At 36.2% G+C, this 16,241-nt stretch overlaps 1 protein-coding gene across 8 annotated transcripts in view; it reads right to left on the bottom strand.

Moving 5' to 3' along the window:
* Window positions 1–16,241, bottom strand: part of ADAM23 (ADAM metallopeptidase domain 23) — a 64,093-nt gene that overhangs the window by 41,268 nt on the left and 6,584 nt on the right. For 7 of the 8 annotated variants that reach the window (XM_072342008.1, XM_072342009.1, XM_072342014.1 and 4 more), the window contains exons 3-6: window positions 12,221–12,297; window positions 4,364–4,427; window positions 1,056–1,138; window positions 352–415 (exon numbers count right to left, since the gene is read on the bottom strand). In XM_072342008.1, coding sequence (XP_072198109.1) covers window positions 352–415; window positions 1,056–1,138; window positions 4,364–4,427; window positions 12,221–12,297 — 288 coding nt within the window. The remainder of the gene's footprint in view (window positions 1–351; window positions 416–1,055; window positions 1,139–4,363; window positions 4,428–12,220; window positions 12,298–16,241) is intronic. The other variant, XM_072342016.1, reaches the window with a different exon arrangement.

Genomic DNA, 16,241 nt, shown 5'->3' with positions numbered 1-16,241 from the left:
GCATAAATCCTCTAGTTCAAATTCTAGAGCAAATGGATAAACACCTTTTGACAGCGTGTAGCCATCTGCTATGGAAAGTGTCTTACTATTCTATTGCCAACAGCTAACTGATTAACAGTGACTGGGAAAAGGAAAAATGAAAGAAAAACAAAGGAAAGTGTTAGTCAGACAGTTCATACTTGCACATTTCTTGTCTTAAAGAAGTCGATCAGGTGTTTTAAAATACTTCTGTTCTTCGTATGAACACACAACACAGATCACTAATCTACTGATTTATTCTCTTCTTCTTATGCACTATTCTCCGAGCTCTCTTTCCCAAACCAAGTGAAAATCAGTTCAAAATAAACTTACCGCACTGTGAGTCAAATCCATTGGTTCTATCAAGTACATGTAAGCACCATCTTCAAACATGCCACTAGAACATGGAGAAACAGAACTGACAGTTAGGATTACCTGAGACTTAACTGGACTCCATCAAACGATTTTTAACAAAATAAAACCAAAATCACAGCTGAAATTCAGATAACTGTTACAGTAATTCCATACTGACACACACTGTTGCCAGAGGTAGCTGGAATTACAGAAATCAGGCAGATTTAAATGAACTGATACTGAATGTAATGGTAACAAAATGATGAAGAACCACAGTATAAATATTGCACCTAGAAAGCAGGGAGTCATAAGGCAGATATTAGCAGCAAAATGAGGCAAGTTACACTTGCCAGTAACTAATGTCTTACTTTTATGTGATAGTTTCATGTATGCATACTGAGCAAACAGACTGCGAGAGTACAATTCTTGTTCATTCTCTACCACAGTATGTCATTTTAGTGAAATATTTATTGCCACATTATATTCAAAGGCTTCATGAGACATTTTGAAAAGACTTTAATTCAAATGATACTAAAAGAGGTGTGAGCACATTGACATAAGAGGCTTGAAATTTCAAGCATGTTTTGGTCTGGAAAATTTTAGTCCGTCACTCATTACGATATACTATTCAAGAGTTGTAAATACTTAATAGCCTTGCTTGAAAAATGAGGAAGTGCACTTACTGAAGACCATTGCAAGTTGAAAGAGCAACTTTGGAATCTTTGATCCCTCTGACATTTCCATGGTAGTAGCAGTGCTCCCCACCCTATTCATGTTTAAAAAACAACAGAAGATTAAAAACAGAAAATACTCTGATTTCATATCTATTGTTTAAATCAAAGGGGAACATATCTAACATCAACCATCGGGTAAAATTTCAGAGAATGCAGTCTCTAGTTAAAATACATCCCAATGACTATTACAGGTTGATAGTAAAAGTAAAACTTGCCTAGTAAAGAATATTTTATGCCTTCAAATTATAATGAGAGTTATTTTCTCGCTGATGTCACAGCATACTTCATGTTCCTTTTTTTCCCAAATGTATTCCTTTGCTATAAATTGATGCTACAGAACTGTTATCTAATGCAGGTTATATGAGCTGACTTGTTTTCTGATACCTCCCAGGTCCACTGAGGTTATAAGTAATACAATGTCCATCAATTACCTGGCATACATTTGGCTGCAATTTGCATTCTACCAATTCAAGTTCGGTTTTATCTCTCTAAAAAAGTATTAATTTAAGCATTATATCATTACAACCTAAGTACCAGTACTACTGATGACTGAACATGGCTTGGCAACACTAAAATGCACAGTTAAACTTTCGGTCTATAGCTGAAAAGAGTAATAAAAAGCAGATCTTGATTTTAACTGCACTGAATTAGAAACAGAAGCAAAATGTGACTATGTTAAAAGGACAGTAGTTTTATGTTTTCATAAACTAATCAGCAGTCATATTTCACACAACCTCCTGCTCTTAACAAAGTAGCACTGAAATTTCCTGCAAGCATGTTGAAATGTTAGAGAATTAAATCAGTAAAAATACAGCCCAGCAGCCCCTCAGCATCAGGGAAACTACAGCCAAGACCTCAGTTCTCAAAAGCCTTAGTTATGCAAAGTGAGGGAGACACTGCTGAATGCTGCAACAGGATTTGACAAGTGAGTATCTGCAAGGATTAGGCATAGCAGAATTAGTGCAAAATATACTATCAAACAGGCGTTCAGTGCAACTTAGATTACAGTCTGACAGTTCTCCACACAAAGGTTAATCAAGTTGCAATGTGTATATATGTATATACATTGCTGGTATTAAAATATTTTCATGAAGACCTTACACTTCCACAGAACACTGCTATGTAAAGTGACTAGACTGTTACAGGCTTACAGAAGTACTCACTGCAAACAAGGCTACAGTAAACTAGCTTCATAAGATTGATTCAACCTAGTAAACAAGTATATTTACTTTCTATCAATGAAAAGAACAAGACTGCTCTGGCTACAAATGATTAAAAAGAAACCAAAACACTACTCTGATTTTCCAAAGCATGTGTGAAAGAAGAACTGGTTAACTTATAAGCTTTCAAATAACAGAACTGCTGTTGCTATACCTGAATGAAGATAAGACAAGAAAACTGAATGACAGTGATTTATTTAAGTAGTAGTTCTCTAATATCTATCAACAATAACAACTAGGAAGTCTTCTCAAAAAGCTGTATTAAAGACCTTCTAGTAAAGTTTCATTGCTCCCGCATCAGTTATCATCATAATCTTAATACTGGGGTCATATATCCTCTGAACTCCACCATACACACTAGAACCATTTCTTTGCACCTACTACAGCTTGGAGAATTAACAAAAAAATGTAAATGCTCTTCAACTGTGCACAGCATTATTTCTATTTTGGACCTTATTCAAATCCTGAATCAAATTCCCTACAGACTCTTTTCTCTGCAATTAAATGAAAGTATTATACAAATGCAACCACTACATATTTACTTTTTCATTAGTGAGAATACTCAGAACATGCTGTTTAACATCTAACTTGCATGAGCAGCTTGTCAATCTTTGTTATAGACTGTCATGCAAGTGAAGAAATCACTGTTTGTTCTCTGAAGCTTTCACTCTTTCGATAAAAACATACAAAAGAGTATTTTTCAAGATCTCATATCTTTGCATCCACATCCAGAAACAAAACAAACTTTTTTTTTCAAGCCCAAAAAGGATTACAAGATGCTTTAAAAAGCTTATGATGTAGTTCTCCTGTGATCTCCTTAATTAATTGCGTATTTTCTGAAAAGATTTTCTGAAAAGACTTTAATGCATTAATTAGAGTCATAAATTAAAGCTAAATTATTGTTTCTAAACAAATCAATTCAGAGAAGATCCCCTAGGAAGTGTGGATCAAGTTACTGCAGCACACTACAGCAGTACATTTGCTCAGTCTAAAGTTCCAATATAATTTTCCAGCCAGAGTCATGACTCAGCAACTGCAGTGCTCAGTGCTAGCGCTGCAGCTAACAATTGCATGAGCTTGTCCAAATTCCAGAGGGATCTGTTTTCTTGCACCACCTAGCTTTTTTTGTCCATTCTGCAGAGTACTGAGTCTTAATGAAAAAAAATCACTTCCTTAGTATGTTACATGAAATAATTCTTTTTCAGTAGAATGCAAAACAATTCACGGCAATAATTTGGTTGCAATGCAATTGTTTTATTTTGATCTAATCTCTCTCTTTTATTCGTAATTCTCTACAGCAAGAGCAAAATAATCAGGTATCTAATATATGGCCGAAAATCCTCACCTCACTGAATACATAAACTGAATGTGCTTTTCTCCACTCTAAATAGAGATATGTTTCATATATAGTAAGTCCACATCAAATGTTTCGGCATTCCAATCAGCTATGAAATAAGTCATTCCCTGAAAATGTACTCTATAATTTTCCTTTGAACCTACCAGTCTTCATGTTGTTAATACAATCAAAAGTTGATTTTGATTTCCATAAAAATATATCTTGCATAGCTTTATCTCTTTCTAGCAATAGCTTATTAGCACTGAATTTAGGAGCCAGTTTATCAAACTAACTTACTTAGATGTCACGTACCACACTAGCTTTCTACTAAGTCCAGTGGTTAAGTTTTTGTTGTTGTTGCTTTTGTTTCCCAGCTGTATAATTCCTAGAAAGAAAAGTCACTGCAAGTTTTCTGTTTGTACATCTTGTATTTCCACTATCCTCCTGAAATTTGTGCTAAGTACATGTAATAAAAACTACACTAGTGGTGACTTTCATTCCTCCATTCCCTACATATTACAATGCAAAACTGTTTCCTCACTACCTGGATCATCCATCACTCCCTATTTCCTACCCCAGCCCAGATGAGCTTCCTTATGTGTCTGTAAAAAGGCTTCTGGAGTTTTCACCCTTTCTTTTAAAACACGACTGGCATTGTTCCCTCAGAAATACCACTCTGCTGCATTTTAAATGCATATTACCTTAGAAAACTTCTGTTTCCCATCTTCATAGTGAATCTCCACATAATTGGAAGATAACAAATCACTGTCAAAAAAAAAAAAAACGAAACATCAAGATGATAAAAATCTGATTATCCTTTTTACATTAGTGCATTAGTTAAAATCCTCAAACCATTTTTTCCTTCCTTGTAAATTAGCTAGAAAACAAACCAGCCAACCAAGCAGCTTGCAACCAGTAGACAGTTTGACTACACATTAGGAGACAGTGTGTTTCATTCTGTTTTCATCTTACAGTATGATTATCATGAATATACAAAAATTAAAAACCCAGAGACTTGAGAATTTTTCCAGCTGCCCACGACTGTTACTTTTCATGTGCATGCTTAGTTTATTATTGTTTTCAGGACCATTTTGATCTAAAAATTATATACACTATATGCAGGAATGCACAAATGTATACATGCCTGTCCTGAAGACAACAGTGCATCCGTATCATCATCTGTACTTTGCTTTCTCTCCTGCAAAAATCTTTTTCCAAAAAGTTTCTTTATAAATAACCAGACACCAATGCAAAAAACACATACTATTCCTTCTGTTTGATGTACATTTTCTTGTCAGATTCCTTTTTCACTCGTTTTTCTTTTTTCCAAACCACTCTGACAAGATACGTTTCTGAAGTATAACAGAAATCCCAGTACTGTAAATAACTTACAATTCTAGTTTTTCTTAGATATCTTCAATGTCTCATTCACATCTCATCCAGCGAGCAGGCTGCAGTATAGCACCCCCAGGACAGCAAAGCATTTGAGCATGTTAGTTGGCACCACCATATATGCGATATGAGCACATCACTAAATGCAGTCCAGAATTCTCAGCAGTTTTAAGGCCTCTTAAAGCCTTCCAAACAGAAATGTCATGAAAGCATCTGATAGTGACACAAATATAAAAGTACTGCTGCTATGAATAAAAACCATCATTATGATGACAGCCGGATGTGACCAAACAGTTCTGATAGGAATTCATGACTACCAGGTATTTATAACAACATGTCTCAAAATGAGATGCCCTATTAGCAATCCTGATAACACTGTTACTAATGGCTCATAAAATCAATTCTTTACCGTGTGTTTACTGGGCATTAAATGTATCAGAGCTCCTGCTGAAGTCAGTTACCAGTGGTTCTCTTCATAGTCCTTTTTTCATAGCATGGAGTGATCACAGAATGTGCAAGAAAACCAGCAGTAGCCATGAATCATTACTGAAGTCTAGATCTAGTATTAGATATGGAGGTTGGCAGCCCCCCCATGGCAGCAGGGCCAGAGCTTGTTGATCCTTGAGATCCCTTCCAACCCAAGCCATTCTATGATACTATGAAGTCTCATTTATTTTAAACTTCATTCTGATATCAGTATTTAAATATATTATACATTTAAAGTGCTGATTTAAAAAAAAAGTTCAGCTGCATAAAATCATTTTGACTTCCTTGATATTCATCATGCAAAACTATAAATTTTCTGCAAAAAACCACAAACACTACGAATAGCACAAGTGCTTCAATACAAACATTCACGTATGCATTTAATGTGACAAGGTTTGAAGCTTCTAATGAGGATTATATATACAAAGCACTTAAACTGAATAGTGTTGATAACATATTTCTCTTCTTTGTCTTTTTCTCGATTATTATAATGACTGCTGTCATCAGCTACTTAAATGGACGGTATAAACAAGACTAGAGGTAAAGAACATGAGGGAAGATGGAAAATTCCACAAGGATGGTTAACCTAGAACTATACTCAACTAGCAACAGCCTTAACCAAGTGGTTTCAACTGGACTTGATGATCCTACTTCAACCTCAATCATTCTGTGTTTATAACTGTGCTCACTAAATGCTTTGATTAGTCTCTGATCACAGCCAACCACAGTCTCATGCAGTAGATGAGGTTGAACTGACACAAGGAATAAATCTGCTGTTATTGCAAAACTCACATTCACACTGTAAGGCGTAAGTCTTCCTCAGCTGAAAGTTGCAGTCTTCAAGCTAGCTGCTCATATTTCTTGCCTATCAGCCAGTACCACATGCAAAGGCTAGAGCTGCTCTTCTGATTGTGTTTGGGTGTTTGTTCTTTTAAAACAAACCATAAGATTACTCGTACTGTTTTCTATTTGCACTGAGATTTTTGAAGACATTCCTGCTTCTATTTTACATTCCAAATTCCAAGTTCCATTTCATTTCCTCAAACCAATGACAGGATCTAAATTTATCTGTTTCCTCTTTTTTACCCTCCCATAACCACAATACATGACTAATTTCAAAACTGCTTTCACCAGCTCTCCAGTGCATGTGGCACTTTGTCAGACTTGCACTGAATGGTCTCTCACTGTATCCACAGACTCACAAACATATGTAACTTTATTACAAGATTTCTCCCTTAGAATTGTCCCACTGCACGTGATATAAGAGTGCTCAGAAGTTTTTTTTGTCTGTCCTCCACAGAATCTTTCCAGAACTCCGTGTTATTTTCCTGGATTTTGGTTGAGCTACTCTCATAATTTAGTTACGTTCTTCTCCAGTCCTCAGCTTTGCATTACTTTCAGCTTCCTCATTCAGGTAGTAAACAGTTCTGCAGAGTATTCAAGATCATATTCTTATGACAGAATACTCATATATACCTAAAGAAAGCATGCAGTAGACAGTGGCTTTTCCAGCAGACTATTCACATTCATCATCATTGACTTCCCAACTTTAATGTCTTGTGGACCAGCAGATACAAGGTACATTGACATAATTCTGAACAAAAACTCTCCAAAGAAAGCTGGGGCCTGCTACTGATGATATACTTCCAAAATGCATGCTGCATACAAAATGCATTTTATGAACAATCCATCTATTAAATACAACACAATCCACCACCTTGAAGTTGGTAGATTCACAAACTGCAGTACAGCAGGGATTTTAGCACTAGTTGCTGATAATCATAATTTTGCCAAAATTAACCTCCAAAAGTACTGCAAGGGCATTTTTTACTTAATGTTTCCCACAGCAAAATATTTTCCATAGGAAATATTTTACTTATATGTTCAATTGAAAAATATCAGTTATCTTCGCCTTAAAATAAGCTTCTGACCTGGTTGGTACCTGATTTTTGCTGGTCACTTTCTCACCTATCATACACTTTGGATCACCTACAGACTACTGCTTTTGTCTGTACCCTCTGTCATTTTCCAAAATTCTGTCATAATTTAATTAGGGAAAAAAGCATCATACCAAGGCAGGTCACCTTGTATCATAGTATCATCATAGTATTGTGCGAGTTGGAAGGGACCTTAGAGATCATCGAGTCCAACTCCCGGGATTCGAGCCCTCTGTGTAGCAGAGCGGCACTTCTACCCCCTGCTCCACAGGGGGGATTCGAACCCGGGCCCCCTGGTGTTGCAAACGGGAATTCTACCGCTGCGCCACCGGGGCACACTTACATGTATTTCTACTACCAGTCTATATTAGCCAACGCTGAAAACAACACATACTTTCAAATCATTCAGAAATCCTTTCATGTATGCTGCTAATTTCAGAAAACTATGATCTTATTCAGAGGAACAAGGAAGAACAGCAGGGGAAAAGTATGTCTGTAGGCATTTTTAACATGGCTTTGCTAGTATACACAACCAGTTGCTCCTATATTAACAATGATCTGCCTTGTTCTTTATACTGTCATGAAGTCAAGATCTCCACATAAATTAACTTTTGTCCTTCATTACTATTGACAGAATGCTTAAAACTTCTGAATTCAGAAAATATTTGTTGTGCCTCAACTGCAACAGACTGTTTTGTCACCTTTCAGTTGATCTCTTTTCATTTTGGTTCAGCAAAATGCAACTGGTTTACAAATTTGTTTTTTCCCAGCAATTGCTTAAGTTATGGTCACATCAGAATAAGGCCTATTTAGAATAGTACCATGTCAGCATGACTTAGTAATGAAAACTTGCATCAAACTGCAAACCAAAATTAGATGTGATGCACAAAGTCATGGAAAAAAAAATGAAGTCGAATCTGCTATGTCCTATTCTACAGTTCCCTCCACACTACCTTGCTTGTCTTACATAACTGCTTTTACTGAGGTGCCTCACTGTCTCAAGTCATATTGAAAGATGGCTTTAGTCATATAAGCAAAATAAAGTGCAAATGGAAATGCCATTCATGGCTGTTAACCTCTTTGAAAACACAAGCCAGCTGTTAAAGCAACATATGCTTTCTGAAGGGCTGACATCCATATCCTTGGCACACATTTCACTTCTGTTATTACCAATAGGAGGAGAACAGACATGTGAGAAATAGCTTACCTCAGCTGTCATCTAACTCTACTTATGAAATAAAATGATTACACTGGGTAAAGGATGAAATAACTCATACTCAAATAACTAAGTTAGCTTCCAGGAACCCAGTATGCAGGCTGTGGAAAAATCACACTACAGATTAATTACATTGCTATCTTCTTCAATTTCCTTTACACTAACCTGCTAACAGTCACTTTTTTGTAGTATTGTGAAATGATTCAAGTTCAAAACCACACTTGGCAACCAAGTTGAGAACCGTCTCATTGATTACTTAACAAAAAACGCATCATGAGTTTTCATCCATTTATCTGACAAATAGGTCCTGCTCGACCAACCTGGTGGCCTTTTATGAAGATGTCACCAGCTGGGTGGACGGGGGGAGAGCGGTAGACGTAGTCTACCTTGATTGAAGTCACCTAATGAAATGGCCACCTTGCCTCAGCTATCAGTTTCAATTCTACCTACTACCTTTGTTGAAATTAAAATAAAAAAAAAAAACAACCAACAAACCAAACCTGCTCTTCTGGAAATCTATCATTAATCTCAGTTTCTAGTACCTATTTACAGTAAACTTTACTTGCCTTTGAAATTCTTCTGACAAACATTTCTCTGGACAATAAATTTAATGTACATATTAATTATTATTAAAAAAAACAACAAGAACTCACTAATTTTTCTTACATCTTGAAGAAGGCTAAAAATCAAAATGTGATATCATGGATCAAGAACATGTTGAAAAGAAAATGTATGCATACACGTACACATAAATCAATTTTTTCCTAACTATGGAATGAAAGAATGTCTCTGCTACAAACATCATAACGGGACGTTTACTTTAAAAGATTCATTCCATGCACAGTCTGTCTCCTGTTCGTGCGTGTTTTTGTTTGGCTCTTCTTTCAGATAAAGCAGATCTGACAAGTAGGTTAGCCTGAAATTCCCTTGGTGATACTTTAGTTTTGCTGTTGTTTTAAGAGGTGTTCACATCAGAAAAACCTAACAAGAAAGCACATCCTGAAGCCTTGCAGATAGGTGCAGAAAATGATACACATTATTTTCTGGATCATTTTGCTTTCTAAAGTTAAAAATTAGAGTCAGTCCAAAGGAGTTCAGAAAACCATTTTTGAATCCCCAGTTAAGAACTTCTAGAACCATTCCTTGCCCTAATACCTTCCAGTTGAGAATGGAGGAAGCTATATTTTAATGGTTAATTTAGCAAGTATTTAAAAAGCAGTAGCTTGAAGAGTTATTCAGAATACTATAAACAGCATCTTGCTCAGTTTCCATCAGGACTTCCTTTAAACACAGCACTAAACATCAGCACTTCAGTAAGTGCTACCTGAAAGGCCCTGAGAGCTGCTAGGCAATATTACAGAAGGTGAGGCCTATAATATGGAAAATACCTCAGTCTAATTCATTATGACAGAGTATTCCTAAAAGAGCAAGTGACAAAAGCAAAGACTGTTTAAACAGCAGTTCAAGTTCATTCAGTATTGCATTTTAATTAATTTCTTCCCTAATCAGATATAACAGATTATTTTGAATTATCAGTCTGAGTTTTATCTCCCTCCAGCGAAAGGCTGAGGGAAGCCATCTTTGTCAGGATGGTCTAACTAAATGGGAATCACATTCAAAGTCTTCATGTTTTCTTTAAGAAACACATATAGAAACCTAGGTTTTATTTCCTCACACAGACTACATGCTCTGTTTCTTCAGAGTTTTGGGGTTTTCTCAGCATTGAGCTATCCGCAACACTAGGACTTCATACACTGGAATTGGTAGGACTGTTTTCAATTTCTACATAGATTGCATTTCCATACATTTTTTTCCAATCAATCCTTTAAAACCCCTGTAAACTATGTAACACATGCAATATCCTCTGGCAAGATTTGCATTTTGCCTTTTGTGAGAAGCACCTCCTCTATTTGATGCCTGTAGCTGTGAGAAGCAATAAACATCCTCATTCTGCCACACAGATTTTGATACTATTTTCTAATTTTCTCATATACATATTTGCCATGCCTCAACCTTGTGGCCATGACAATCCACTAGTCCAGCAGCTGTAGTCCTATCTCTGCTGACTGCCAATCATAACTGTTTAGAAGTGCATAATATCCACTCTTGATTAACTCCAGGATAAATAATGCACAGAATAAAGTATTTTCAACACTAAAGCAAGTGGCCTGGCAAGAGGGCTAACATTTTTTCGACCAACAGTTGCCTACATTTAGCTGATGACACATAAGCAGAAGTGATATAAACAGCTAAACCAACATTGATCTTTATGTACTAGTTTGATCTTCTAGACCTGAGCTGTTTAAAATTGTTGTTTACTTTACCAGTAATTACATTCTAGGCTGTACCTTCCAGGGCAGCCAAACCACTAAGACTCTCACTTAATTAGTAAGTTCATGATTATAGTGATAATAATGCATATTCCAGATCATTCAGAACTAGACAGTCATGCAAATACTTTCAATATTCCCATTTTCAGCAATGAAAATGACATCTATGTGACAGTTCATCAATATATTAAGAACAAAACAAACATCAGAAACAAATTGACACCTTTCCAATACTGGTTTTACTGCAATGTCACCATCTATAAATTGAGAGTAATAAGCCACTGACATTTGTACACATCCAGTCTTTGTGCTTTCAAGTACACGGTGTCCACTAACAAACACGTGTATTATTGTCCTGAATCTGAACAGACATGCAAATGAAACAACAGATGACAGCAAACATTTCTAGCCACAACCCAATATGCTGAACTGTGTTATACCAGGATGCAAGTAGAAATGATGTATGTATTGTTTTCTGTAACATACTACAAACATAGCAAGCATGGCAATACTGTACCAATATGGGAAGTAAACTATTAACACATCATTTCACTGCTACTTATGAGGGTTGTTCACCATAGGTTACTGGGATCTATGGCATTATCACACAGGTTTAGAAACTGAAGGTAGTAAAGTCAATCATTCTGCAACTGCTTCTGTTGTAATGAGACATTTTAAATACAGAAAATATACACAGAAAAAGCTATTTTTTATTCTTAATCAGTGAGGTGTTTTTTTAATTACCATAAACACTGGCAACATTAAGTTTTAACAGCCAACAATTTAATTATAGTTGAACTGAAATACAGATTTTTCAATCCGTAATGGTAACAAACCAATTACTGAATGTCTATTAATATAAGGATTGCTTTACAAATATTAGCATAAATGTAAGTTTCAAACATTTTTAAATTGCACTATTCGGTTTAGTCTTTTGAGGACCATACTATTGATTTACATTTATCATCTTTATGTACCATTACCCTTCCTGAGTTACAACGTTTTAAAGGTATGTTATGGATGCCAGTAAGGGTAATTGCAATCTTGCTTAAAATAGGCTACATGTTGTTTTCTATTAATATAACATGGACAACAGCACTTTTCTGTAGATCCTGGAATTCCACATGCCCTGACCTTGGACTGTAAATTGAAGACAATTAGAACAGGAAAGAAAGAAACCTCAAATTGTGCACTTACTTATTCAAAGTGAGGTCAAGGATGAATTTGGAACCAAAGGCCTCAATCTGGAAACTTGCCTGGGCCAGATGTACAGCCTGTAAACACGAATACACAGCAATACTATAGAGCTTTGCAAAACACTGTAAATTGTCAGAAAGAATAATTGAGCTTTATATGCAATAAGTATTTGGGACTAACAGCAGTAAAAAACAAAGTTATGGAAACCATGCTCATTTTCTCCAAAGCAACCAAATTCAAATAAGTATCTGTATTTTGTTATAGCCCAATGGCTGTGTAACTAAAGCCTCAGTAATGCAGTATACTATTCCTTTAATTACATTCATTGCATTCAATCACCTTAAAAGGCCCAAAATAATTAAAGCATTTGTGATAAAAGCCTTCCTATAAGAAAGTCAGGGCAAAGCTCGTATTATACATTATCAAGGACTTATTTCAAGATAATCCATTCACAATTAAAGGCTTTATAGCTGGCATTATAACCAAACCAATATATAGAAGACTGATTCTATACAAAACAAACAATGACATTAGCTAGTCTCACGCAGGCAGTTAACTATAAAAATATTCATTTTTTTCCTCATACTGACTGTCTATTTCAACATATTTTTTTCTACACTCTGATGTCAGTCATAGCACATACAGGACACCTTCAGCTGTTTTCTAGTAGAAGAAAATATGGTCCAAGAATTCCTTTTTGTGATGACAGTTCTCCAGCAGGACAAAAGAGATCCGCTCTGAACTTCACTGGTAATACTGTATACAGGAAATAATACAAGAAAAGATGGTATAATAGATAGCCAAAAGGTTATTTATAGGAGAAACTCATCAATGCCTTCAGACTGGCTGGAAAATACTGAGGCTGGTCACCCAGTCTTCACAAAGGAGCTATCTCCAAAAGAGATGCTGCCTTAGTGGTGGTCAGCCCTTAAATGAAGTCTAGGAAAGGTGGAGTCAAGCTCCACCACTTCCGGGTGCACAGCTGAATTACTCTCACCTGTGCTCCCACAGCTGACCCAACACTTGCCTCAGCTGGTTAATCAGAGGTTCAGGCTGTAATTACCAGTTTCCCATACATATTGTAATCAAATCATGCTTATACACTAATAAGATACAAAACAAGTAACTACATGAAGTTACAATACCATGCCCTCTAAGCAAAAGACCAAAAAATAATGCTTTTAATTAAACACTACAATAAATATTCAGACGCATCACAAAACAAATTCTAGCTGTTACCTTTTACAACCCCAAAAAAATCTGCAACTCTGGCTTAGCTTCCAAATTCTCTCCATGAACAATAATTTCTTTCTGTTCCTCTTCCATCTGTGCACTACATGCAGCACCACTGATTTTCATCTTCCTTCTCCTCAGCAAACATTCACAATCCATAAAACCCTTCAACACCAATTTAAAAATCTGTTTCCAAGAGTTGCTACAGCATCTAAATTCAGCTTTGGTGTTTCCTTTGTTAGTTTATCACTCTTTGCCCCCCAGAGTTACTATTTGCCTTTTAACTAAGAAACTTTACAAAGCTTCTTCAAAAGCAAACAAACCCACACAAAATGTGTAGCTACAAAACAAAATCTTCAGTATTAAACAGCCCTCATCCAAAGCCTGTTTTTTTCCTCTTTTACTAAATATATACATACACACACATATATATATGAACTCTAAACAATAAACATAAAAGTAATATTGCCAGGTGGTTGGTATCTACAATAACACGGGAACCAGTATCAAGCACTGATCTTTTGGTTCATTTGTTGTCTGTTTTTTGGTATTGTGCAAATGAAGGGCTTGTCTCAGCATTTCAGCAATTTGCTGAAATAACACTGGGCTGGCAAGGTGAGCCTGCAGATGCTCTGAATTACCAGGTTGAAAGTTTGAGTATAAATAGAAGCAGGAGATGACAGAGAGAGACTGTTTCAAGGATTAAATTTATGCAAAAAGAAAAGTGATCCCAAACATTGCCTTTAAATTGTGCTAGGGTTAGCTTAGGAAAAAAAAAAAAAACAACTTTTCAGCTTGGTCCTGGCACAGCATTTCTTTCACCTCCCCTAACAGACTAAGCATGACTTCAGATAGCTATTCTTTTCAAACAATCGTTAGGACTTTCAAAAAGATCAAGCAATGTTTCAAGCTACTTAACTGATTGAGGAAATGCTTAACTCAAATGAGAAAACATTTTGCTTGTTAGTAATTATATCTTTTGAAATCTGTGAAAATCCCAATGACATCACAGATACCAAAAGTCTATGCATGTATTAAAGAAACCGTATAAACTAAAGATTGGGAATCCCATCAATTTCAATTAAATTCAAATGGCAAATTCTGGTTCCTAGAGCACCATGACTCAGCAATTGCTGGACAATGGGGAATAGCATCCCATGGCTGTTGCACCACATATCCCTCCCTAGACCACACTGACCACTCTTCAGGACAGCTTGGTAGACATCCCATCTGATATGCTATAGCTTTATTTAGTCCACCCAAGCCCATCTGGTGACACGTGTAACATCCCTTACTGGAATTTCTAACCCATCAACCATTTCTGCAACTTTAAAGTTATTTAAAGTGACTTGTATTCTCAGTTGAAAGTGTTATCAAAACAAAAAACAAAACAACATTCGCTAGTATTAAACATATTAGTGCTGTTCCTCAAAGCAATTACTTCTGTGTATCTATTACTGTGCTTCACTTGCAATACATGTAAGCCTGCACACATAAGCAATTACCATAAAGCAGCTGACAAGGTAATTCAGCACCCTGCAGTAGGGCATGTTCTCCAGCAAACTCAGCTCTAACCACTGGTTATAAAAAGAACACCAGACTTTAAGTCCCTGCTGTTCAGCAGAAGCACTGCTTTGAATTCAGGTGAACTTGATACTCCACTGCTGCAGTGAAATACAGATCTTGTTCATCCAGTTTAATAATATATAACAACGTATGACAGCTATGAGCTAGAAATCAGAAAAAGGTAATGAAACTGTTTCATCCTAAAACTGACATTTCTGTCTAACAGGCTAGCACAGAAAGGCACCAGTGATTTGCCACCAATGTTTTAGCCACTACAATTGCTGTGAATCATCATGATGGAACAAAGTATTTCAGAAAATTATCTGCAATGAGGTGTATACCAGAATCATTTTGCTGTATTCTCTTATCAGCTTGCATATAATGCAATGTCTACCATATAATCTGAAAAGACCGTCAGCTGACAATTGGTGCTCTTTTCATTGCACATTATACCTCATCCTGTATACCACTTTAACGCACGTTCTTTACTTACATACACAGCAGACCAAGCACCTTTGTATACATTTATGGTTGTAAAAGCTCCGCAGTGGTGCCTGCTCTGACAGGTATAGGCTACTTCAACTGCAGAGCAGCAAAATTCAAGGCAATTTTTCTGCAGCAAAGAGTTGCTGATCAAATATACAGGAATGAGCTGAAGAAAAATGAGTCTTACAACATTTTCCTCTCCCCCAATCTGAATTTAAAACCAATCTATTAAAAAAAGAAAAACATTCCCTGCTTTAGATGGTCAGATTACTCATGTTGTCACTGTAAAGAGATTCCTCATATTAGGAAGATCCCAAGAGTGCTGTAGTTTTTCATGCAATGCAGCACCACAGCACCTGTTTTATTAACACATCAAATAACCATGCATACACAAAGAACTCCAGTTTCTTTCATATCAGTCATTAGCTTACTAAAACTTCCAAGATATGCAAGGACTAGAAGTTTGTAACTGGAGTTTAAGTACCACTGATCCATGTCACAACTCAAAAGCTTGTTTTGGTTAATATACTCGAGTGTCATTTGTCTGTAATTCCCGTTTAATGGATTTTCAGGAATTGTGACACCTTCACAGTAAAACTTCTCCAAAAGTAAAAATACTGAATGCTCCATCTCCTAGCGGCAACACCTCATCTCATTACCAGTAATGCCATGATCCAGGAAACTGTCACCTTCAGCCTCGGACTGGTTCAATAGGTCCTGACAGACTAGCATATGG

This window comes from Excalfactoria chinensis, chromosome 7 (genome assembly GCF_039878825.1).
Source record: "Excalfactoria chinensis isolate bCotChi1 chromosome 7, bCotChi1.hap2, whole genome shotgun sequence".
NCBI lineage: Eukaryota > Metazoa > Chordata > Aves > Galliformes > Phasianidae > Excalfactoria > Excalfactoria chinensis.
This window is presented reverse-complemented; position numbering and strand designations above follow the sequence as displayed.